Raw genomic sequence first — 24998 nt, 5'->3', positions numbered from 1 at the left:
GTCATTAGTCGCGGTATCTTACAACTCGGTCAGCACATGGGTGAGAGAGGCTATCTGTTGCGCCAGGGGGTTGGGAAGGGGGGGGGGGGGCGCAATGGGCAAAATATCATGGAAAACCAGTGTCCTGGTCTTCTAGTCCCTCGTGCAGCCACAAAAAGCCGCAACAGTTACAGTTACAGTTATGTTATCCAAGGCGCATCCACGTGGTGCTTGTTTGGTGCCAGTCGTAAAAGGAAAAAGAACCCACACACAGTACAGAGATACATGCATACGCATAGACATACAATTTCAGTCGATGAGTCAGCGACTTAAAACAGTCAAGAATGCCTGGCGCGAGGGGGCGCGGACGGCCGCCGCAGGCAGCCGGTTCCACACAGCGGCGGCGCGATACGAAAAGTGTCGCTGGGTGGCTCAGTAGGGCGCGTGGCAGATGCAGCGGGCTGACACCCCCGCAACAGCTTTAGTTTGGCGTTGGGAAGACTCAGCGCACGTTAGGAATAGGCCACTGGGATATTCGGGAATGAGCAGTGCCCTGTACCCATTCAGGCAGTCCCGGTGTTGCACAGAATCCGCGACGCTGCGCCAGCCGAGCGCGTCCAGAACGGGTGGAACGCGATCGCTGCGGCGGAGACCACTCACTAGCCCGGCTGCGAGGTGCGTCATCCTTTGCAGCCTGTCAGGGCAAAGAACACTGGCTACTCCAAAGTTTTGACTAGTAGGTATCGACACATACTATCATCAAACCAGAATCGAGATTAATACCAGATTTAGTATGTTGTACTAAAAGTTTGCAGTGCTATGCAAGCAGCATCTTTGGTTTGTTTGGGGCAATTAAGTGTAATCGCGCTTCAGACTAATTATTTATGATATATGCATATATATATATATATATATATATATATAATGTATATTATGTATAATAAAAATAGTATATCAGACTAATATTCAGACTTATTAAGCTAATCAGACTAAAACGCTTGAATTGTGGTGCAGTGATCTGGTTGTTGGTTGGAGGATAGGATTATTTTAAAGTATTTTCAGATGCCTCTAGATCATTCTGATACGCCTTCTTGTCTGGCAAGTCACATTATGTCTCGGTTTATACGTCGTGACTCATTTTAAACTTTCTGCTTGATTATCGATGGCGTTATGTCTCAGTTGCTGCGCAGCGAGTCAGTTATGAACAGTATGGCATAGGGTACCGGCTGTTTAGTGCTGCATGCCGAGAGGCTGGTCAATGTGTTCTCAGATATATTAATGTTGTAGCTGAGAATCGTCTTGTTTTTCAATATATGAATGCAAGGAGTAACGTTTGGATTGGCATTTGAGCATGCAACAAATGCAGTGATAACGTTACACCATTGCAGGAGTGTTGAAACCCATGAAATAGGCCAAGCAGCAATTATATCAACTCAACACAGCTGCATGAACACCTTGATACATTTATTGCGGAAAGGACAGCACTAAGATAATGGAAATACCTGTAATGATGCAATGCTGTGCATACATCTGCTATTATATTAAACCAAACGAATTATCAGCCTGCACTACTTAGAGTGGGTCATTTGATGTCAAAAATTTGCTGGCTTTTCTGACATAATTCAGCTTGCGTGAAATTGGAAGATAATTCCTTTCAGGATCAGAAGAATCAGTAAGTGTAAATCACTGGTGGGCTGTGCTGGGGGCTGTTCGAAATTCAAAATCCAACTACACCTAATCCCTCTTGCTCGTGTGGCTATCCATATGAAGACCCTTAAACACTTTGTACTGAACTGTCCTCGCTATCATGAAATTCGAATTTCAACGCTACGTAAAATACATCGTACCATTCCAAACTTTTCTGAGCTTACTCATAACGAGCGACTAAGTATCCATCTCAGAGGTAGCAGTTTAGAGGATCGCAATGGGCAGCAGATAGCAAAAATTTTCAAAACATTTATTTTTCAGACCAAACGATTCGCCTAAAAACTTCTAGCGGGCGCAGGCAGAAGATGGGCCATTGGGCGGCGTTGCCGGGCCGGGCGTCCGCCGCCGGCCCGAGACGGCTCTATGTGTAGACCGGAGCGGCGGCGGGCGCCTGGCCCGTGTCGGCTTCAGATCGGACGAATGGGCGGTGGGTCATAAGTTCCCTGGCGGCGATGACCATATCTTGTTATTGTCAGGAGAGGAGCTCAGATTTAAGCGTTTCGAGTACGCGCCAATCCACTCATCGTATTACGTACTGCGTAATGTCCATAATCGAGAATAAACATCAAATCAAGTCAAATGGAAACCTCCACGCAATGTGTGTTTCTCTTTGGGTCTGGAACACTTCATTTTGACCAAATGCAATTTTAATCTTGTGGTTTTGTTTCATTCATCTGATAGGCCAGCCAATGCCATCGAATCGTGCTCAAATAAGGCGATCATGGTGCAAAAGTAACTTTTACTTCAGTTTTTTTTGTAATATTTTAGCAACAAATGAGAAGGGTAAACCAATGCTAGCCAGTACATTTCAATACTGGGGGAGGGGTGGGCCGCCATCACAAAATGTAATTACTCCACGCAATTACCTGCAGTACCTTGTATTAACACGCGCCCGGAGTTTGGTGAAACACTTAACGATCCGTTACTAAATTAACACTAAACGATCCAGTGAATTCCGGATCGTTTGGTGAAACACTTAAATGCACCTTGTAAGGTCGCTGACCTATGACAGGTCGAAGTCAGACCATGGCTTCAGCAGTCATTTTCTAAGAAATCGTTCAATCTGATGCAACAACGAATTGCTAGACGTAGACATATATCTCTGAAATGCTTTCTTAGACCACACAACAATTGAATGAGCAAATTGCATTGACCTAAGGTCAGGCATGAAGGTCAGACCAAGGTCAAAACCAAGCTGTTTTATTACTCTGGGGTTTGCTTATGCGATAGTTTATGTTGCTCATTTCGGATTTATTGATAGCGGGAACTGCATCGTGCATCTGCCATGGACGTCTTAGAGGTCAGAATAGGTCACTGACCTAAAATGATCCAAGTCAGCATTTGGTTTTTCGGAGCATACAGCCTTGTGTAATCTTCGTCGTTATTCAAAGGCAAAACTCAGAGCAATCTTCCATGATTTTGGTCACAATGACTTTTAAAATGTCAAACAGGGACACTGAACTTAAATGAGCATGTGACATTTTGCTTAGAAACAGTTATCTACTTTCTGGGGGTACTTTGAAGACCAACGTGGAATCTGACCTTATTTGACCCAAAGGTCATGACTTAGGAACCTCAAACTTTGACCTAAGTGAGTTCACGTACAGATTAACATACTCCGTCAATTTTGTATTTCTAGCTCTCATAGTTCCCGAGATCTCAGGGGTCAAATTGACCCCCACCCGAGCGAACGGTATCCCGTCGGCCACCCGGGCGCTTGTTAAACAGGTAATGTGTGCTTGGCAATTGTATCCAATGTAAATAGGAAATGTTGTACTGAATAGGCGCAATGGCTTGTGATAAACCTGAAATCTACAGCTGGTCAGTAAGATAGAGCATCTGTGTGATTTGTGCTAAATATTATCCTGAAATAATGGAATCACTCAGGATAAACTGTCAACAGCTTCACCATAACATTGTAAGGTGGCTTCCTATGCAAGGCAGGATTTCGGCATTGTGACATCTGTGGAAGTCGAAGTTTCGGTCAAATAGTGCAGTATTCTGGATGCTCAGCTGTGGCCCAATTTTCGGCATAGCCTATTATGCAACATCATGGCATTATTCATATAAGCACAATTTATTTGCAAAAATTGCAGTAAATATTGAGTGAAAAATAGTACGGAAATATTATATGACAATTTATGTTGTATTTTGAAAAGAACATGCATAGCTGGGGTATGGTTTGGGGCAACCTAAGGTCCATTTGGTGCTCTCATTGCCTGGAGCCAAATCTGCATGTGTTTTTGACAATGGCATGTCCCCTAAATGTATTTTAGCTGCCCATTCCATTCCAGCTGCTTTGAAGTGCCTTTCCTTGCCTGGGATCAATGGATGGAAGTTTAAGTTATAAATTACATGGCTTTGTGGGCAATAGAACAAATCTGTCATTATATTAAATTACCAAACAACTATTGTGCAGCATTTCTAACATGAGAGCTAACTTTTGGGGTTCAGTTTTCACTGTAGCCTGTGAAAAACAAAAACATTTGTATTCTCCATATGTCAAAAAACCTTCCTCCCCATGCTTTAAAGGAGCATGGCCACATAGGTTATACATGTGTCAGGCGTTGAAGCTCTTCAAGATCATTCAGAGAAGTTTTTCAAGTATTTTTATTTAAGGGCAACTGTATTGTGCCAGCTCCCCGTCATGGCACCTGTCGTTCTAACGTTAACTATTCCGCTTTCAAGCACAACTGTTTCCAAATCAGATGTTCTTACAGTATCACCGTGTCATCGCAGATGTGCTGGTCCTGAGGCGGCACTGCCGGCCCTTCACAGCAGTGGCCACCAGCACCACAACTTAAGCAACAAGAAAGTGTCTGATCCTACCTCTGGCCGCGTTGGGGGCGGCCAGCTTTGGACGGCTACCGTCGCGATAGGTTCCATGCGTCAGGCACAGTGAAGCTGTGCATCTTTGCCACTGGTTGTTGCCTGCAGCCCAGTTACTACATAACACCTGTGAGGTATATTTTATGAATATAAAAATGTGTATTTCTTGTAATAACTCGCAAGATATATATGTAGATACATAGATATAGATATAAATATAGATACAGATCTCTCTCTCTCTCTCTCTCTCTCATCTCCTCTCTCTCTCTCTCTTCCTCTCTCTCTCTCCTCTCTCTCTCTCTCCTCTCTCTCTCTCTTCTCTTCTCTCTCTCTCTTCTTCTCTCTCTCTCTCTCTCTCTCTCCTCTCTCTCTCTCTTCTTCTCTCTCTCTCTCCTCTCTCTCTCTCTCTTCTCTCCTCTCTCTCTCTCTCTCTCTCCTCTCTTCTCTCTCTCTTCTCCTCGTCTCTCTCTCTCTCTCTCTCTCTCTTCTCTCTCTCTCTCTCCTCTCCGCTCTCTCTCTCTATCTCTTCTCTTCTCTCTCCTCTCTCTTCTCTCTCTCTCTCTCTCTCTCTCTCTCTCTCTCTCTCTCTCTCTCTCTCTCTCTCTCTCTCTCTCTCTCTCTCTCTCTCTCTCTCTCTCTCTCTCTCTCTCTCCTCTCTCTCTCTCTCCTCTCTCTCTCTCTCTCTCTCTCTCTCTCTCTCTCTCTCTCTCTCTCTCTCTCTCTCTCTCTCTCTCTCTCTCTCTCTCTCTCTCTCTCTCTCTCTCTCTCTCTCTCTCTCTCTCTCTCTCTCTCTCTCTCTCTCTCTCTCTCTCTCTCTCTCTCTCTCTCTCTCTCTCTCTCTCTCTCTCTCTCTCTCTCTCTCTCTCTCTCTCTCTCTCTCTCTCTCTCTCTCTCTCTCTCTCTCTCTCTCTCTCTCTCTCTCTCTCTCTCTCTCTCTCTCTCTCTCTCTCTCTCTCTCATTATATACATATATATATATATATATATATATATATATATATATATATATATATATATATATATATATATATATATATATATATATATATATATATATATATATATATATATATATAATGAGAGAGAGCATGTTGCTGAATCCTGACAAATGTTTTCAACGAATTTCCTTGACGCTTATGCTTTCGTGTCTTACATGCTTGTGAGAGAACCAAAGCACTACCTAGGCGTCCCGAAGCACGGTGAAGGCTGCGTGTCCTAATAAATAGCACGCCGCAGCCTGATGTTGACTTCACCATCGACCAGATGGGACAAAACGATACAAGCATGGGTGTAGATTTCTCAAAATAATTGGGGGCCCAAAGTCGTTGAAGTCGTCGAAACGGGAAAGGTACGAAAACCCTCTTAGATATCGTTTGCTTTGCATGTTTATATATATATATATATATATATATATATATCTTAATATTTATGTTCGTGTAAGAAGCAGCTAGCGAATCTCAAAAATGATATGTATTTAAGCCACGCAGCACGTCACTCCTGCCGGCCTCCAACAGCGTACACAACTCGGTACCCTGCCTTTCAAGCTACGCGCCCCCTCGTTGTTTTCCCCTGCCCAACACTGCTGTCGCAAAAGCGTTTCTTTTTCCGCTGTTCCTCGCCCCTTGCGCCTACTTTGCCGCTTCCGCCGCGCACCAGATGAAGGTTTCCCTTCACAGTTTGTATAGGTATTTATGAAGTATATGTATATATATATATATATATATATATAAATATCAACATTAATGTTTGTGTATTTCTGTTTTTTGTTATGCATCTGCAGATATCTCTTCAAAACTTGTCTTCTTCTGTTCTGTTGTCACTAAACCTCCATCCGCTGTCTTCTGGCTGCCAGGTCACGCCCAATGTTGTTCGAGCCTATGTGGAGTTTGGGAGGTGGAAAACGTGATTTTGCCCCGTTCTTTATGTGTAACATATACCCATGTGTAAGATTCCCTCCAACCTTGGTTGTTGAATGGAGCTTTTTAAATTTGCAATTCAAAATATCATAATAAGTTCAGGTTGTCTCGTCTAGACTCCCGTCTCACTCCTTCAATCCTGATTGTCACTGCGATTTCAGAGTCGTGATTACCTTAATGACCAAGAAAGCCAAAAATTATTTCACAGCACGTTGCCTTAAACATGTGTCTCAATGCCTGTGAACTTCTAACTCGTTCTTGTCCTGTTCCGTCTTGCTTAAATGCTGATAGCTCTTATCTCCTCTGCATGGTTGTCGATTTCTCAACATAATTGGGGACCAAATTTGTTGAAGTCACCGAAAAGAGACAGGTACGAAAACCTCGGGTTTCGCTCGCTGCTATACTACCAGTTAGATATATACAGATGTATATATTTCTTCTTCTTCTTCATATGTATGTATATATGTTTATATAGCTATATATGCATATGTATATATATATATATATATATATATATATATGTATATGTATATATATATATATATATATATATATATATATATATCAGCGATCAAGCATGGAAGCCGCGGTTTGGATCAGCTTTTTAGAGGCACGTCACTCTCGTGAACAGAAGAGGCTCGGTTGCATCTTTTTTTGCGTGCTGAAATGTATACTACGTGAACAACATGTAATTGTGTACTCAAGTCAGTTGTACAATATTTGCATATAAAGTCACAAGAATGGACTGTCCAGAATTTACCTTTCGATCAAAGCCATTTCACAGGAACTTTCTCGTCAAATCGAGATTTAGTCGGCAACATACATGCATTTCAATGAAAACAAAACATAAGTGGTGCTCTAGGCATTATTGAAGACGGTGGTCCTCAACCACTCCCTGAATGCACTTTTATGTTTATGCAAGCTCTTTTATTTTGGAAATGATTTTCCCCGTTCGTTTTAATGAACACACGTTGTAATCCTGCTGCACTCCTGAAGTGCACTGTCCAAGCTGTTTTGCCTCTGAACGGAAAGCGACCCTCCCGATCCTGCTACAATTCGAACGTGTGGCGAACCAAACACCGGTGTTGTCAATACCATGCGCAATTTAGTTTGATTGTACCAGTGTTAATGATTGAGCTGGCCTTTTATTGCCCACGTTGTTATCACGGTGCATGCGTACTCGGTGCTCAATGAGCTCGCCCACACTCAGCCAGCCTCACCTCCTCTGGACGGCATTGGCGTTGTTCGCACATTTGTAGGTCCACTGTCACTCTGGCTGAAAAAAAGAAACCTGCGACTACAACAGCGATGCAGTAGGACACATTTTGCAGCAATGGTGATTGCAGTGCTTGACGCATAAGTTTCTTTGGCTTGAGATGACGCTGGTGTATTAGCACAACTGGAATCCCTGTGTGCTTCTGTTCAAGTCTATAAAGCTGTGATGTCCATGACAGGGCTGAACAAAAAATAATACCCCGGTTATTGTAGCCTTTTCATCTAGTCTTGGGTAAGGAAGTATTTGGGGGGGGGGGGGGTCACAAAGTTAGCAAAGCTTTCCCTAGCGAAAAATCATCGGACGTGTTCCTCTTTGTTTTATTATTATTTTAACGGCTTCAACCTCAGTATAAGCCAGATATCGCCGGAAGATGCAAATCTGTTGGTGATATTACCCAAGAAAATAAATAAATAAATAACAATTCTAAATCAAATCTAAAATAACTAAAAAGAGCTAGAGGCACCAACTCCACACGGTGGGCTACCCTACATGCGGGATCAGTTGTCGCGAAATTTGAAGGTTCTTTATTTTGACTTTTGGGTCAAATAAGGTCAAGCAAAGTTAAACTCACAACTGGTGTCCGAAGTGCCCCAGGCCCCCTTATGCAAACGCCGTGAATATAGGTACCTGTTTTAAGCAAAAGGTCACTGGTGCTCATTGAAGCCCAGTGACCTTGTTTTATAATAAGAAAGCTATGGTGACCAAAATCATGCAAAGATGTTTTGGTTGTGGCATTTGATTAAGCGCCAAGGATTACACCAGCGATATATTCCCGAAAACACAATAGTACTTTTTACCCTGGTCATTTCAAGCCACTCTGATTGAAAGGGAGTATTTCATATAAGTATGGGGTTTTGAACTGATGTAGCCGTCTCGAAGGTCATTCGGTGCAGTTCACAGCCTTACCTTTCTTAAGACCCGAACCTTCTAGTCTCTGAGCTACACGCCCGCGAGAATGTGGAGAGTATTTTGAGGAAACTTTTCTCCAGTCATTCAGGCAACCATGACGCCATAATAACGTCCTTCAAACTCCGCCATTCTGCTAGCCATGCGACACCCAAAGCTAATAAAAATATGATCATCGAGTCGTTCATATCTACCATTTGTGGGCAACATATCCAGCTATAACGGCCATCAGGTGGCTCTCAATCACTGTTGTGCAAGATACGATGACAATCAAATAGTGACGCATCGAGGAGCATATTTGCTGAAAAGAGATGGTGTAGTCTGGAGCAGTCTTTCTTGCCGAGAAGTATGCCTATAGTTGTGTCATTGAGCTTAATGTCTCATGTCTGATGATTGCTTCAGTTTCTTCATATGTGGAATATTGCCTTCAAGAAGCTTATGAAAGATGTCTATTGCGTTCCCTGTTATTAAACATTCGAAATGAGCACCAGAAACTACCTCATACAGTAAGCTCTCGAGTACAAAATAGGTTGGTTTGACCTTAGTCTGACCTTTTTAGCTCATTTAATGTCAAAAGAATATGAAAGGGTTTTTAAATTCAATTGACTAATTGCCTCGAAACTATCTAAGAAACGCATGATTTCGTTTAACACATCGCTGTCGCATCGAAGCCCTAGAAATCCCATTCGCTAACAGTCATGACCTGACTTTGACCTGCAAGGTCCATGGTCAGTGGTGAATGAGATCAATGATCCTGCAAGGTACAGAACTTTCGTAGTAAACAATCTGCTGTTTAATTGCCTGCAGCTATGCAAAGTTTGACGCAGCTACGCAGGGACGTCCGGAAATTATTTTGTAAAAACCTTTGAGAGGTCAACTTGACCCCACCCGAACGCGTGTTAATTCTTCGACAAAACGACATGAAAGAGCTTCGCAGTGGCCGCAGCTTGTCGCAGTCTTAAGAGGCTGAAACATCGCTGAACAACACCAAACGGCTCAGGCAATAATCCGAAACTAGAACCAAGATAAACAGAGCATATGAGTTGAGCAATTGAAACATGCAGAATGCAGTACAAACTGAAAATGCTACAGTGCACGCAGTGTGACGAGCTTCGTCAGCTGCACTCAATTGAAACTGACATTGGAGTTTGTCCTTTCTTTGTTCTTTTTGCCCGTGAAACATTGATAAGAAACCCTTAAGATTATATAATTTCAAGTTCTCACCTGTAATGCAATCGGCTTGTGCCTAGGCTCCAGAATGTTGGGGGCTAAACTCACCGTTGGGAATCAAATTGGACTTGGAGGGAGGGGGAAGTAGCCCACTGAAAAGAATACAAATTGACAATTATGTCGTCTGGTTTTTGCAAATATTTCATCGAATATTCACGTCGAAGTGATGTTCGGTGCATTTCAACGCGCCCTCCTAATGTAGGCGGCTAATAGCTTGGCTACGTTTTTTATGCAAATATTCCGCCGCTTTGTTTCCATCTTGTGGTTGCACGTATTAAAACAACGTAACTTGCTGTGGTCTGTATAACCAAAACATCACTGAATTATGCAACAACACTCTCACAATGGCACAAACCTAGACCAGAGTCAGCAAGAGATATCAGTCGTGTGGATAAAAGCCTGCAGAATGCAGGAAAAGCTGCATAAAGCTGAAGTAAACACGGTACGAACGCAAAGCTTTAAAGGCATGAATTATTCAGTGAGGTGCAGTAAAATGTATGTCATTTGGCAGTATTTATTTTCCTTGACCGTTTACCTGTGAAGCAATGAGCAAAAGTATTTTTAAGTTTGACATACTTTAGAGATCGTCGTTGTCAAGTCCTACATGTATTTCGGCTCCAGAAGGTTGGGGGGCCAAGCTCGCTGGGGACGCAGATTGAGTGTTAGGGGGGCTAGTGGTCCACCCAAAAGAATGTAAATCGACACACGTAGATACAAGTTGAGCATTGAACATACATGTACCCTAGAACAAGGTTTCTGAGCAGTTGTAACGTACTTGGGGTGCACTCTTATAAAAGTAGGTCGGTCCTGTTTTTCAAAAAAAAATCGCGAGGATGAGGTGAAATTGACAAAAACTTTGCATATACCATTGTGTTTTCGCCGTAATATTTTGTTTATAAAACTCCGCAGATACTGAGCGTGCAGGTTTTGTGAACCTGGCAACCACTGAGGAACTCGCGGGGGCAAGATTTCCTACTGGATACGGCGTCACGGCTAGATTGCTGGGCTAATGCAGCTCTTCTCAATGATACGACATCCGATAGAAAATTAATGTAATACAATCCAAGAACTTAGTGGGTGCTGCAAGATGTGGACTGACTTGTGTTATTTAAGGATATAACGAAGGTAAACCGGAGAAATTTAGTATATATTTCTGCTGTATGCCAAAAAACCCAGTAGTGCTAAATTTCATACCTCTAACAAAATCCATTGTTGCTGTCGTTGTCATGGTTACGGGCATGCGTTTCCGTTTTATAGCACAGCATATATTTGCGGAATAAAGTTTAAAGGGTAAATGTGCCAACTTCAGCTTATTCACATCGCTAAGGATTTCCTGCGCTGAATCGTGTCGCGGTGCCTGCCTGCCTCTCACCCTTGCAGGAAGGGCGGGCACCGCGGGAAATCGAACCCGGTACCTCTGGTTTCCCAGGTGCGCAGTGATTGACGCAGACGCGTGGTTACGCGCAGCGGTTGACGCAGACGCGTTAATCACTATACGACTGACACACATTTTCTTGTAGTTCGGAGCTTGGAGCTATCGAACTCGGCGGTGGAAAAGCTGAAAAAAAATTGCATCCGTTGACGGTGATTTTTTATAGAACCGGCCTATGGTCATTTAAGATGGCATCTTTATGGATTCACAGCCGCGCAATCGCACGGCGTACTGTTCCAGGACGGTGATGTGATATTTTGGAATTTGCGTATCGATGAAGAAACCCTTTTAGCCTCACACCTCCGGGAACATTTCGTGAACTAAAAATGCTTACGTCTAATAGAAATTGTACGCAAGGCTTAAATCACACGTCTGGTCAAGAATATCACAAACAGCACTCCTGCCGGCGGCGTCTCTTAAACACCAACATAGAACGACTGTCGACAGCAAAGACGGCCATCGTGCGCAGTTCTGGATGTCAATGTTTGCAAGATGCTTCCACGCATATGGAATTGTACGTTTTTATTCGTTGGTGAAGTGATTTATTCGTAGGTATTGTTTGCGGGAGTGGCTCTGAGATTCGGATCCTTAGTTGACATAGTTCGCTTCGCGGTATTGGATTATCTATCCCAATGGTTCAAACTGTTGGATACCTTTGATAACTGAAAAAGCCAAACCCGTAATCCGCCACTTGACCTTTTCTAAAAACAAATCTAGCGAAGATTCATGTGCCACTTTCCGGTGCCTGCTGATACAGCGTGGCGCTGTGCCCGGTGCCGCTCGCTGTGACCGCGGCTCGGCGCCCGGCCGCGGTGCGGCCTCGATCGGTCAACTGTTAACCAGGTGTCGGCGTTTTAGTCAAGTTTCATTTAGCGCTAGTCTCACAGGCAGGTACAAAAATAGCCGGGATTTGAGGCACGGGACACGCCATGGAACACTCGCCCACCTGCCGTCTCGCGCAAGAAGCAAAGCACCAGTCGAGAATCCGGACAAAGCCGGCGCGGCAAATCTGACGGAACAAGCGTCTTTCAGCGGCAAAAAGCTGAAGCACTCATAAGTCCACTTAAAGTTGGCTGTCAGGCGCTGCACCTGCTACAACGCCTCCTTCACTCCGGGAGAGGGGCATCCGTTGGTGTGGGTCCGCCCACTCAGTGCCTCCCGTCCGCGCAGTGCCCGCCCGTCGGTGCGCGCACGCCCACAGAGCGGCCGCAGGTGGGCCCCTGATCTGCCGGCCGGCCCGCAGTACACGGACTGCAGGGTCCAACCGCCACCCGACAGACAGCCGCTCCGAAATATGCGGCGCTCATTCAAATTTCTCCTCTCCACTCAACGCTGAAAAGCTATCTTTGCGCGGGCTACTACAAGAGCGGGAGCCCGGGGTGCGCGCTGATCAAAGCCATTTGTGTCGCTGGTTATAAACCCGGCGTGTGCACCCATATCTGGCGGATATGCCTATGTCCTGCGGCGGTCGACAAACAGTGCAAAACTGCATTCGTTTGCATGGCACACAACTGGATGATGTTGCTTACGAGGCCAACTTATATCACCAATGAATAGTCAAGGGCTGACTAGGTTCAGAAGGCTTCACAAGCAACTAGAACGGCTGTTGGGTGGAATGAGGGACCTCTAAGTGGCCAGAATGGTGAAGATGCAGCTGACAAGTCCCCGAGGTCCAGAGGGTGCAAGTGAGGATGCAGCTGACAAGTCCCCGAGGTCCAGAGGGTGCAAGTGAGGATGCAGCTGACAAGTCCCCGAGGTCCAGAGGGTGCAGGTGAAGATGCAGCTGACAAGTCCCCGAGGTCCAGAGGGTGCAAGTGAGGATGCAGCTGGCAAGTCCCCGAGGTCCAGAGGGTGCAAGTGGGGATGCAGCTGACAAGTCCCCGAGGTCCAGAGGGTGCAGGTGAAGATGCAGCTGACAAGTCCCCGAGGTCCAGAGGGTGCAGGTGAAGATGCAGCTGACAAGTCCCCGAGGTCCAGAGGGTGCAGGTGAAGATGCAGCTGACTGGTTCTGGTGACCACACGGGCCGCACTAGCCACCAGGGTCCACGAGTGGCCAGATGAACCCGATAATATCAAGGGCACTGTGGCTAACTGAACGGTCGACGTGACCTCTGAGTGGTCAAAGAGCCCATGACCTGTTCCGGGTTTCCTTAGTGTCCAGAAGTGAATAGAAAAGGTCTGAAGGTCCCCAAAGAGCTAAAGGGACCCTTAAACGACCATGAGGCTCCTAGTGACCACCAAGACCCAGAGGTCTTGACCTTTGACCCCATGTGATCTGTAGTCATTGGCGTCTACCGTTGTTTTTATAGGTCGCGGTTCATTATCAGCAAGCGTCATTTGCCGTGGAAAATGAACAGAAACATGATGATATAGAAATATTTTATGGCGATGCTCTTCCCCAGTCTTGCATACCGTGCAACTAAAGAAAGTTTCCTGTACCCTGGGACTAAGACATTTCAAGAAGTACGCTTCTCGAAATAATTCAATGACATCTTTTTGCTTGTCAGGCAAACGAGTTATCTGGGTGTGCTTCTATTCATGCAACAAGCGGAAATAACTTCCTTGTCTGTGCTAATCTCGAATAATTCTGAACCAGCGAACAAAAACATTAGGCAGTGGGGTGCAACCCAACCCCTGCCTCCTTTATCACAATAGAACGAGCAACAAAGAGAGTGTGCGCGTCAGCATGAGATGGGTGGTCCTTCTCCTCCGCAGCCCACTATCAGCTGTTATCGCCGGAGCAACCCGCGCTATGGTGAAGACGCACGTGCATACACCAACTGCAGTGCCTTTGGATTGTGTTTTTTTCAAGTTTAGGGAGGTATAAACAGATGGACACCTTTGTCAACACAGGGAGGTCCTGTTTTGGACGGGACGCTTGGCCTGGTCGCACAGACACTTGGCCACGCGATATCGTTTATGCACGATACACAATGCGTGCCCAAAGCCTTTGTGAGCGAAACGTCGTGTTGCATTGCGTGCGTTCCGACTGCCTTGCGGAAAGTCTTCACGACGGCGTAGCTCTGATTTCTGCTAGCGATAGGAAGCACGCGCAATTAAGCACTGACTCGGCACCACGCGCGCCCATCACCCGCTGCGGGCTTGGAAGTAGCTCTCGTGGACTAGATCTTGTCACTGGCATGCAGGCGCAACATCGCCGTGACATATCTCAGGCGCAGGGAACTTGTTGGCGTGTGTGCGAGCGGAATATTGTGTTCCTGTCACTGACGACGCCCTACGTTTCGGCAGGCCGGAGTGGGTTTGTTCCAGTTCATGCTGTTTCTGGTGCTCGGCCTGAGCTTAGCGGCGGACACCATTGAGCTGTTCGTTGTGGCGTACGTCATACCTAGGTAAGACGCATGCACTCGTATGTGGGAATTAATAGCCCACAAGTAAACAATTCCTATCGCTCAGTTACAGCGAAGCAAAGTAAAATAAAGAACGATGGAAATGTGCATTATCGTCAAAGCCACTCACTACGCACAACAGGAAGCTTGCTGCACCCGCGTTATTTAATGCCTGACGATGGTTCCGCTTACATAAATAACTGCTTTCCCGGCAGTGCGGAAGTGGAGCTGTGTATGACGAGCATTCAGAAAGGATGGCTGGGTAAGTAGAAGAAGTGCAAATGATTTGACAAATATGGCCTGCATTAGTTTATGGTGGGAAGGACGTGACCTCGCCACCGCTTTGACCCGCTTCTGCAGGATGCTGACAAGAATAGCAACATTATGAGCCGAGCTGCGACATTCCCACTTAAAAGTCTAAGGCATTACACATATGTGATCAAGGATATCCGCTGACATTAGACGCTGCCGCTTAGCAGCCATCGATGGCATCATCAGGACATTGACCAAACATGCAGCCATCGATGGCATCATCAGGACAGTGACCAGACATGCAGTGACACCAGTTACCATCGAAAGGGACGCTGAACGGGGTTTCGCCGCCCCACAGGCGCCATCACGTTCGTCGGCATGATGATCGGTGCCATCATCTGGGGCGTGCTCTCCGACGCTATGGGACGGCGGCGCACGCTGGTCTGGGCGCTCACCGTCAACGTCATCTTCGGCATCGTCACTGTCTTTATGCCCACCTACGGCACGTTCATGCTGTCGCGACTCTGCAGCGGGGTGGGGTGAGTAACGTGCGGAGCGCTGGGGTGTTGTGAGCGGCGCGGGATTTACGGGACAGGCCGGAGCGACGCTGTGCAGGCGCCTTGTTGGATTAGGGACAGGACATGCGAGATTCTGGCGTATGCGCTCTGCTCGGAACAGAGTCTGTACTATCTGCGCGACGCCCAACTGTCTTCCAGCGTTCTCAAGTGCTTGTTCGAGTCCTGCACATCAAATGATGCATGCTGACTCTGAAGGCTACTTGAACCATGCTCTTTGTGATGGTATCGCGTGTGCTGGCTGCCTTACTGCGTCTTTGCATTGCTCACCATAAGCCACAGATCATTCCTTCTGTTTGAGAGGAGGTCACAGCGCGTTATGTTCGGTGTTGAATTATGGGAGCTAGGGGCATGACACTTAATACGATACTTTTTCACAAGGAATCCGAAATAGCATCGTCATCCCTTTGGTCGAAATGTGATTAATTTAATTGATTGATTTGCTCTCGATTGAAGCGATGTTATGCACTCATTATCGTGTTGTCTTCAGAAGTAGTCTAGCTCAGCGCATTTTTGTCGAGTCTTCATTTTCTCATCTCACCTTTTCAGCATCGGGGGCTCGATTCCCATCGTGTTTGCCTACTTCTGCGAGTTTCTGACCAAGGCGCGCCGTGGCAAGTATCTGAGCTGGCTGCTCGTCTTCTGGTCGATCGGCGGCGTGTTCGTGGCATTCGCGGCCTGGGTCATCATCCCACGCACAGGTGCAGAGTGCTCGTGATGATTACGCGAGAACCAGTCCTGGGTCATCACACCACGCGTGGGTACAAAGTGTCATTCAGTAGGACGGAGTCGGGCCATCGCCCGCGCACAGCCGAGCGCAGTTTCAGGAGAAGCGTCCATGCCTGTATCCTCATCCTGCGCACAATGGACCGTTAGACGCCAGGGACCGGTTCGGGTCCTCCCAACGTGCAAAGGATCAGCCTCGAACACCGGCATCAGGCCTGTGACATCAAAGGCTCAGCCTCGAACACCGGGATCAGGCCTGTGACTTCAAAGGTTCAGCCTCGAACACCGGGATCAGGCCCGTGACATCAAAGGTTCAGCCTCGAACACCGGGATCAGGCCTGTGGCATCAAAGGCTCAGCCTCGAACACCGGGATCAGGCCTGTGACATCAAAGGCTCAGCCTCAAACACCGGGATCAGGCCTGTGAAATCAAAGAACGCACATATCTCATATCGGGATGCGACACGAACATCGGCCATAGGCCGGCGCACAGATAGAACAGTTTATGAGTTCTTGTGATAAATTAACTGATTGTCACTGTACCAAAAATAACGCTGACACAAGGATTTTAAGCAATCATTGAGCATATTCACTCAAACAAATACTAGACAGTTCCAACGGTGTTCGTGGTCTTTCATCGTAGGTCACAATGCCGAAAGCAACAGGAGCTTTCTGTGTATGTTACAGCTATATACCCGAGTTCTACACTTGTATCCGTTATTGTTATATTTATTAAAGGGGATGAGATAAATAACTCAGTTATTATCATATTTCGTGAAGAGCATGAAATGAATACGCTGTGTAGAACACCGAGTGTTGAGAGTAGCGGCGTGTGGCCGGCCGCACAGGTGTGATGGTGGTGATCGAGGAGCGCGCGCACTTCTCGTCGTGGCGGGTCTTCTTGTTGGTCTGCAACCTGCCGTCGATCCTGGCGCTGCTCGGACTCACGTTCATGCCCGAGTCGCCCCGTTTTCTGCTGGAGGCTGGGCGCGAGATCGAGGCCATGCGCGTGTACCAGGTCAGTGCATTGGTCCACCTCTTTTCTGCTCTTCTCAAGAGCCTCGATCTTCTCGCCGATGTGTCGGTGACGGCGTGCGTGAGGCCGAGTATTGGGACCGAGCCTGAGCGTCCTCTGATTCTGTTCTGGGACCGAGCCTGAGCGTCCTCTGATTCTGATTGCAGTGCGTTGTTCACATCAACGTTATGCATGCATCCCGGCGGTATCTGTGCACAGGTAACGTCACCGTCCCTCTTTGGTTTGGCCAAATTCACTTGTGAGTGCTGAATACCTGCATTGAGAGCCAAATGCAGTTTCGCTACGCAGTTAAAAGGAATCCTGCGGGAAGTTGGAGGGCCTGACGTGGCAATAAGCCGAGGAGGTCGCAGGCCTGACGTGGCAATAAGCCTAGGAGGTCGCAGGCCTCACGGGGCAGTAAGCCGAGGAGGTCGCAGGCCTTACGGGGCAGTAAGCCGAGGAGGTCGCAGGCCTGACGTGGCAATAAGCCTAGGAGGTCGCAGGCCTGACGTGGCAATAAGCCTAGGAGGTCGCAGGCCTCACGGGGCAGTAAGCCGAGGAGGTCGCAGGCCTCACGGGGCAGTAAGCCGAGGAGGTCGCAGGCCTCACGGAGCAGTAAGCCGAGGAGGTCGCAGGCCTCACGGGGCAGTAAGCCGAGGAGGTCGCAGGCCTGACGGGGCAGTAAGCCGAGGAGGTCGCAGGCCTCACGGGGCAGTAAGCCGAGGAGGTCGCAGGCCTCACGGAGCAGTAAGCCGAGAAGACATCAGCGTTATTTGGAGCACTCTGTTAATAATTTTGTCAGAGGTGATGTAAGATTGAACTCATGTGATAGAAACGCTGTTAAATGCCGAATACGTTTATAGCTTCAATGCTGAATTGCACAGAACAGTTTGGGACGAGGTAAAGGGGCCTGGGTCACTCAAAAAGTCTATATTGAATCTCTTGTTGAGTTGAAGGCAATGGTCAATGAACTTGGATTAAGTGTGAATGTAACCATGCTAATGATCAAGTACCAACACAGGAGTGAGTGCACCGGTCGTGACGAAGTGTGAATGCACATTTTAAGTCCTCGCTCAGGGGATAATACGGCGCGGTGCATTAGACTAACGCTTCCGAAGGTGGCGTTTCGGAGTCGTGACACTCCAACCAATTACTTTGTCAGAAGCCAAAGATACTAGACAAATGTGCAAGGATTTGTAGGGATCGACACGCGCGCTATGGAAGAGGTTACAAGAAAGTGTTCAGCCACGTGTTCCGGGCAGACCCCACAATACACCATGGGTTTCCCGCGATCCCATTCGCTCGCAGAGATCGGGCATGCCACAAAATTTAGGTGATTTTGCATAAAACCACAACGCAGTTAAGATTGCATATGGCAGCTGTTTGAACCCAACCAATTCCGAACACATGAAACATTAATGCTTTTGTGCTCTGCCCCCGGTAGTAATTCCATGGAGCAACGCTATTCTCTCTTGGAATTGCGGCTGTTTGAGGATTTCTTGGCAAAGAAGAGCTGGAAATGATGAAGTGTTGTGGATAAATCCTCCGGATATTTGGACATTCAGCTTCGTTGAGGAATGACACACATAATGCCACGTTCGTCATCTGGTCAATGCAATTATCAATCGCTTTCACTGCTTAAATATTTTGACCGGTGGTGGAATGATCATTATGTACATTCACGTTTTATACTGGTGAATGAACAGGGAATTTACCTCCTGTCATCTAAAGCAAACTCATTCTGGACCACGAAGTTTAATATTTTGTGATGTGTTATGTATATATATATATATATATATATATATATATATATATATATGTATATAATGTATGTATATCTTAGGTGTATCAAGATAATTTTTATCAATAATGAGACGCTTGTAAAGGCAGGGACCTTCGCTCTACATCCTGGCAGCCTCAGTTAAACACCCACATATTAATGTGGGACGCACGCTAACGGGCCAAAAGTCTGCAAAGTGATTACGGTGTGAAGAGCAGCCTCCCGTCAAAAGCAAGACCCTAAATGAATCAAGAAAGCGTGTGGTAGGTCTCTAAGTGTTCAGCTCAGGCCATCCTGCAGCATGCTGAGTCCGTCCAATCACGAGCTCGCGGCGGCACCAAGCTCCAGATCGGTTACTGCCCTGCCCCCCCCCCCCCTCCCCCTGTGCACGCTAGCAACAGCGATGCCAGCATAAGTGAGCATGTGCACAAGCATGTGCTATATTTGTTTTTACACAACGGTATTACGAACGGCGTCGTGCTTGTCAGTGAAAAAGCCTCAAAGTGCAGTTGTTCATTTAAATTCGTCCACAAATATCAGGTGCACTGTCAAATGGGTCACAAACACATGTGTACTAACATATGCAATTGGCGTTTCTGTTTCATGACTTTACCTTGGGTTCATCCCAAACATTATTCGTCCGAGCCATTACTTTCACTCACTTCTTCTTTGTGCATGACATCATCTCCCATCTTATTGTTGTGCTCTCACCAGCCTGTAGTTCGACCCCCAATTTCAAACACAAATCGCCCATCACATTCAAAAGAAGCGTGTTTACACCGTCTGTATTTGTGCAGCGCATCTACAAGTGGAACCACTCGGACCCGTGCGCTCAGTACGCTCTGACGGAGCTGGAGCTGCCGAAGCAGCGCGGGTACCGGGACGCGGAGCGCGCTCCCTCCAAAACTATCATGGCCGGCCTGGTCACCGCCCTGGACAAGGTGGGTTCACCCGGCCCTCCCTTCCAAGACGGCTGAGTTGGTCGGGCTCCCTTGGAAAGCCGGTGGTTCAGGTGGACTTCATGCGTGAAGGTACCTATCGTCGCCCACAGTTGCAGCCGTTTCGTGCAGCTGCTGTCCTTATGCGAAGCCGCTAGATATTGTGTCGACAACTGCCATCAAGCATTTCATCGGCTTTTGACGGATGAATGCACCGTCTGCTTACAGCTGCACGCTGAGATTCGCTTCCTTCCGGATTGGAGCTTTAAACGTCCGAAGTAAAAATGCGAATGAAACTTCACCGTTTGCAAGGAAAGACAAGCGATGATGATATAACTGACTACAATCCCAGATTGTTCCATGACTCTGTACAACAGCGCTCCATAACGTTTGCCAGAACAAGCTTGTGTGGCCGGTGTCAAACCCTCATCTTCCTAAAATGGGGCTGGTTCCTTGCGCGGAACTATAGAACACCACAGAAGCTGGAATGTCTCGAGATGCAAGACTCAAATACCTTAAAGGTTTCGCTTCACCTTTGATGATACTTTGGGGTTCCACGACGGCATTCATAAGTTATCAAAAGAGACTCTTTCGAAGGAGATCAAGGGATAATTTTGCCGTTAAAGTGCCTTCCTCAATGCCCTTAGCAGACAGGCCTGACATTCCTGCCCGCACTGTCGGAAGGTTGGCTTCATATCAACCGGTTTGCATCCAGCGGATATGCGCACTAATCATTGCAAACATTTTGTCCTGCACGCTCGGGTCATCGCGCGGCGCACCGATTACATAAGACATTCGACTCCCAATGAGAGGGTAGAACTCGTCTTACCTCCCTCACACACATCCAGAGGCGGTGCACCTCCACGGCCGGTCCGCGGTGCTCGCGTGCGGCCTTCCCTGGCCGTGATGCGGGCTGCCGTCCGGAGGTGTTCAGCAGAGCGTGCAGAAGCGACCGGCCTGTGTTGCAGTTTTGGAGCAGACTGTCGCAGCTGCTGCTGCCGTCCCACCGCTCCACCACCCTGGTGCTGCTCTTCGTCTGGTTCATGGCGGCCTTCGGGTGAGTACGCCGTGAACCACTCCTCTGTGCCGTGTGCAGACTCCTCTGTGCCGTGTGCAAACTCCTCTGTGCCGTGTGCAGACTCCTCTGTGCCGTGTGCAAACTCCTCTGTGCCGTGTGCAGACTCCTCTGTGCCTTGTATAGCGCGGCAGGCGCTGCAAGCCTGTACCCTCTGATTGGCAGCTGTTGTACTGTTTGCAACACGCAGGTTCGTTTCTTCAAATTTTGAGATTTCCTGCCACTGATTTGTTTTTTCATAGCAAATGGATTCACGTTAAAGGTTCATTAGACAAATGTTATGCGCCATAATGTGAAATATGTGTTTGGAATTGAGGAAAAATATGTTTGTCGTATCGACAAGGATATGCTCACATTCTCGTCAATGAAAAGAAGCGTCTCTATATCTGTGGCTGGGTACCATGAAACGCTGATGCAATAACGATACACATCAACAAACTGTCCCGTCATATGTCGAGTTTGTCAAGTCCAAAGTGCTATGCATGCGTTATGTCAAAATGTTTACACACATCGAGCTTACGTATGCAGTTTATTTCAAGAAAAGGCAAAAACTTATAGGTTATAGGAACGCAGATTTTCGTTTGATTTTCGAAGACCACGTTGCCACTATAGAGGTTCTTTTCCATCCAGCCTGCCCGCCGTTGCGTGAAGGTGTTCTGAGGATGGTTTAACATTATAGTTAAGCACGGGGTTGCCATATGCAGTATCTCGTAATGAGGGGTGTTTTTAGCCTTTTAAAGGTCCATTTGGCCGACTTATAGGATCCGCGCAACATTACACCCCGTAAGTGGAGCAGGCGCTCACCGCAATATCCCGTCTAACTGTCGGGGTGGGCCAATACGCTCACGGGAAATGTTGCTGACACGGGCAATGGAATTTTTGAGATTGCGTCGCTTGAGCTGTTAGCTGTCAATGTAATGGACGCGTGTTCCCGTCGGACAATGCAAAGGTTAAGAATAATTAACTGCGCTTCACGCAGCGGTATCACCATTTCACGCTGTTCCAGCACGCCATGAATTGCTGGAGGTATCATGCTTGTGCCTCTTGCCGCAGATACTATGGACTTTCCATCTGGTTCCCCGAGTTCATCAAGATGATCAAATCGCGCGATTACTCAACAAAGGCGACCTTCGTCATCGATGCCCAGTACGAACATAACTACTTTAACTACACCATATCCAACACCAAGTACATTAACTCCACCTTCTCCCGATGCAAGTGGTCGAATGCCATTCTCAACCACGTTGACTTCATCAACTGCGACATCCGCGAGTCCGTCTTCACCGACGTCAAGTCGTCTCGCACCAACTTCATCAACTCTACCCTCATTGCCAACCGTTTCGTCGACACGGATATCTATGAGTACCGCTTCAAGAACTGCACGCTGCTGAACAATAGCTTCCAGGCGATGGTGCCCGGCTGCAAGCTGGACTTCGACTACAATCTGCACTACGTCGATGTGTTCCAAGAGAACCTGATTGGTCAGATCTCACTGTTGCCAGGCAGCTTCATCGCATCGTACCTGTTGGATAAGGTCGGCAGGGCAAAGATGATCGGTGAGTAAGCAACGCCCGTCATATGAAACCACCAAAACACTGGTAGGGAGGGTCACCCTAGCTTGCTAAGTCTCTCTAACATCGACGACATGCTCAATTTGAGTGTTCCTAACGTTCTGTTATGTTTAGTTCGCCCCAGTTAACGGTGAAAGTAATGAGGTGCTCCGTGTATTTACTTGTTATGAGTCTCCAAAAGCATTGCCATTCGATGAACTGGCGCACTATTTGCTCCCCACCCCTCAGAAAAGGTGTCGGCTGGATCCGCCAGCTTCCGTTGGTCTGTCATGTTGGTGTGTAGCGATGTGGGCCGATTGCATTTCATTTGAACGGGGACAAAAGACAGTTTTAAAGTCTATGGGAGCATGTCACGCATAGCCAACGTCAATGACGTGCGCCATCGGCGTTGGCTATGCGTGACATGCTCTCACGTCAATGGCGTGCGTCATCGACACCCGGCCAAGTTGCCTTGCGCATCATCAGCGCCGCCCAAACGCTGACCCGCAATGGCCTGTTCTATTTGACAGCCGTCTCTATGCTGATATCATCGGGGGCCGGCTTCTTCATGTGGTTCTTGCAGACCAAGATCGGGGTGATTGTGTTCGAGGCTGCTTTCAATATGGTGTTCATCAGTGGCTGGAATGCTCTCGACGTGCTCACCACTGAGGTGTATCCCACCAACTTGAGGTACCCACGCTCTCTTCATCTTTGAAACACGTTGACATTGCGGAAGTCGTGTATGGGTTGCCTTTTTCGTAATGTGAACTTGTTAGGAGAGCTCCTGTTGCTGCGTAAGACTTGTGAAATAGCACACCAAGACCACAGGGCCCCAGGGTACATTTAGATTATGTCTTCGAATTTATTATTACCTGGCTTCCCAGGTAATCATAGAAAATTGCGTTACTAACGATAAGAAAATGTTGAACTCCCAAAACTTGACACTGGCCTGATCCTCACCTGACCTCCAAAAAAGTCTGATCGCGTCTCCTCTCCCTGCGATAGGACGACCGGCTACGGCTTCATCTCGTCCGTGTCACGTGTGGCCGGCGTCATCGGTACGCTGACGTTTGGCCAGTTTATCGAAGTCAACCTGGCCATCCCAATGCTGACCACGGTGGCTGTGCTGGCCATGGGCGGTCTGGCCGCCCTCAGACTGCCCGAGACCAAGGACGTGCTGGTCTGAAGGCGCTCCGGCCAGCGAGCGTCACGGAGCGCCGCCAGACCGCAGCGTGGCGACCCCGGCCGCGCCCGGTCACGTCCCCCGTCGATGTGCGACCCTCAGTGGGACCGGCCCGGTCCCGCCTCAGGAATGGTCACGTCCCTCGTCGATGTGTGACCCTCAGTGGGACCGGTCCGGTCCCGCCGGAGAAATGGTCACGTTCCCCGTCGGTGTGTGACCCTCAGTGGGACCGGTCCGGTCCCGCCGGAGGGATGGTCACGTTCCCCGTCGGCGTGTGACCCCCAGTGGGACCGGTCCGGTCCCGCCGGAGGGATGGTCACGTTCCCCGTCGGCGTGTGACCCCCAGTGGGACCGGTCCGGTCCCGCCGGAGGGATGGTCACGTTCCCCGTCGGTGTGTGACCCCCAGTGGGACCGGTCCGGTCCCGCCGGAGGGATGGTCACGTTCCCCGTCGGCGTGTGACCCCCAGTGGGACCGGTCCGGTCCCGCCGGAGGGATGGTCACGTTCCCCGTCGGCGTGTGACCCCCAGTGGGACCGGTCCGGTCCCGCCGGAGGGATGGTCACGTTCCCCGTCGGTGTGTGACCCTCAGTGGGACCGGTCCGGTCCCGCCGGGCCGGTTTCACTGGTCGGTCGGCGGCGCGGCCTAGTCCGCGCCTTGGAGCAGTCGGCCTGGTTGTGCGCGACGCTCACGACTCTGTGCAGGCCGGAGAGTGGCGGCGCCCATTTCCAGCCCGGTCAACTCGTCGCTGTTGTCTTTGCTTGTCTGATGTTACGATGCGTCGGTGTTGTGAGGAGTAGGGCGGACCTTGCTAAACCCGCCCGCCGACGCGTGCCGGAACTGAGTTGATCATCTGGCTGGTCAAGGCGCTATAAGCAGAGTCAGTCGGAATGCAGCACTATGGCTCGCGAGAGCGGCTGACGTGCAACGATTGAAGCTATGTGTGCTGCCCTGCTTAACGTTTGGGCCTTGTGCCTGCTCTGCAAAGCTGTCTGTTGCTGCCGTGAACTATGGCCCCGATCTCCAACTATCAGGTGTTTCAATGGTCGTTGTTATTTTGATCCATTTAATGTTGTGACATAGTTGAATACATTTACACTCACTGAGCCACTGTAGTAGGTCGTCTCCTAGCAGACTGCCATGCACGGTAGGTAGCAGTTGGTGGAAAAGGTTTGGCACGAAATTGACAAGCTCTGGCCAGCAAACCGCTGGGGCAGAGCCAGTGACGCCCATTGTCTCAGTGCAAGCTAATCAAATGTATTCCGGTGCCAATGCATGCCAGTA

The 24998-nt window shown here is 48.1% G+C and overlaps 1 protein-coding gene across 1 annotated transcript in view; it reads left to right on the top strand.

Annotated features, from left to right (window-relative positions):
- The window catches only part of LOC119112155 (synaptic vesicle glycoprotein 2B), a 33917-nt gene extending 9097 nt beyond the window's left edge, over nt 1-24820 (top strand). The window contains exons 3-12 of the mRNA XM_037236204.1: nt 14525-14625; nt 14838-14884; nt 15233-15413; nt 15999-16150; nt 17023-17192; nt 19767-19910; nt 20876-20964; nt 22036-22538; nt 23063-23222; nt 23538-24820. Coding sequence (XP_037092099.1) covers nt 14525-14625; nt 14838-14884; nt 15233-15413; nt 15999-16150; nt 17023-17192; nt 19767-19910; nt 20876-20964; nt 22036-22538; nt 23063-23222; nt 23538-23718 — 1728 coding nt within the window. The 3' untranslated portion in view covers nt 23719-24820. The remainder of the gene's footprint in view (nt 1-14524; nt 14626-14837; nt 14885-15232; nt 15414-15998; nt 16151-17022; nt 17193-19766; nt 19911-20875; nt 20965-22035; nt 22539-23062; nt 23223-23537) is intronic.
- The last annotated feature ends 178 nt before the right edge of the window (nt 24821-24998 follow it).

This window comes from Pollicipes pollicipes, unplaced genomic scaffold (assembly GCF_011947565.3).
Source record: "Pollicipes pollicipes isolate AB1234 unplaced genomic scaffold, Ppol_2.1 Scaffold_7261;HRSCAF=8764_pilon_pilon_pilon, whole genome shotgun sequence".
Taxonomy (NCBI): Eukaryota; Metazoa; Arthropoda; class Thecostraca; order Pollicipedomorpha; family Pollicipedidae; genus Pollicipes; species Pollicipes pollicipes.
Note: the sequence above shows the minus strand (reverse complement) of the source record. Positions and strands in the feature narration are given on the sequence as shown.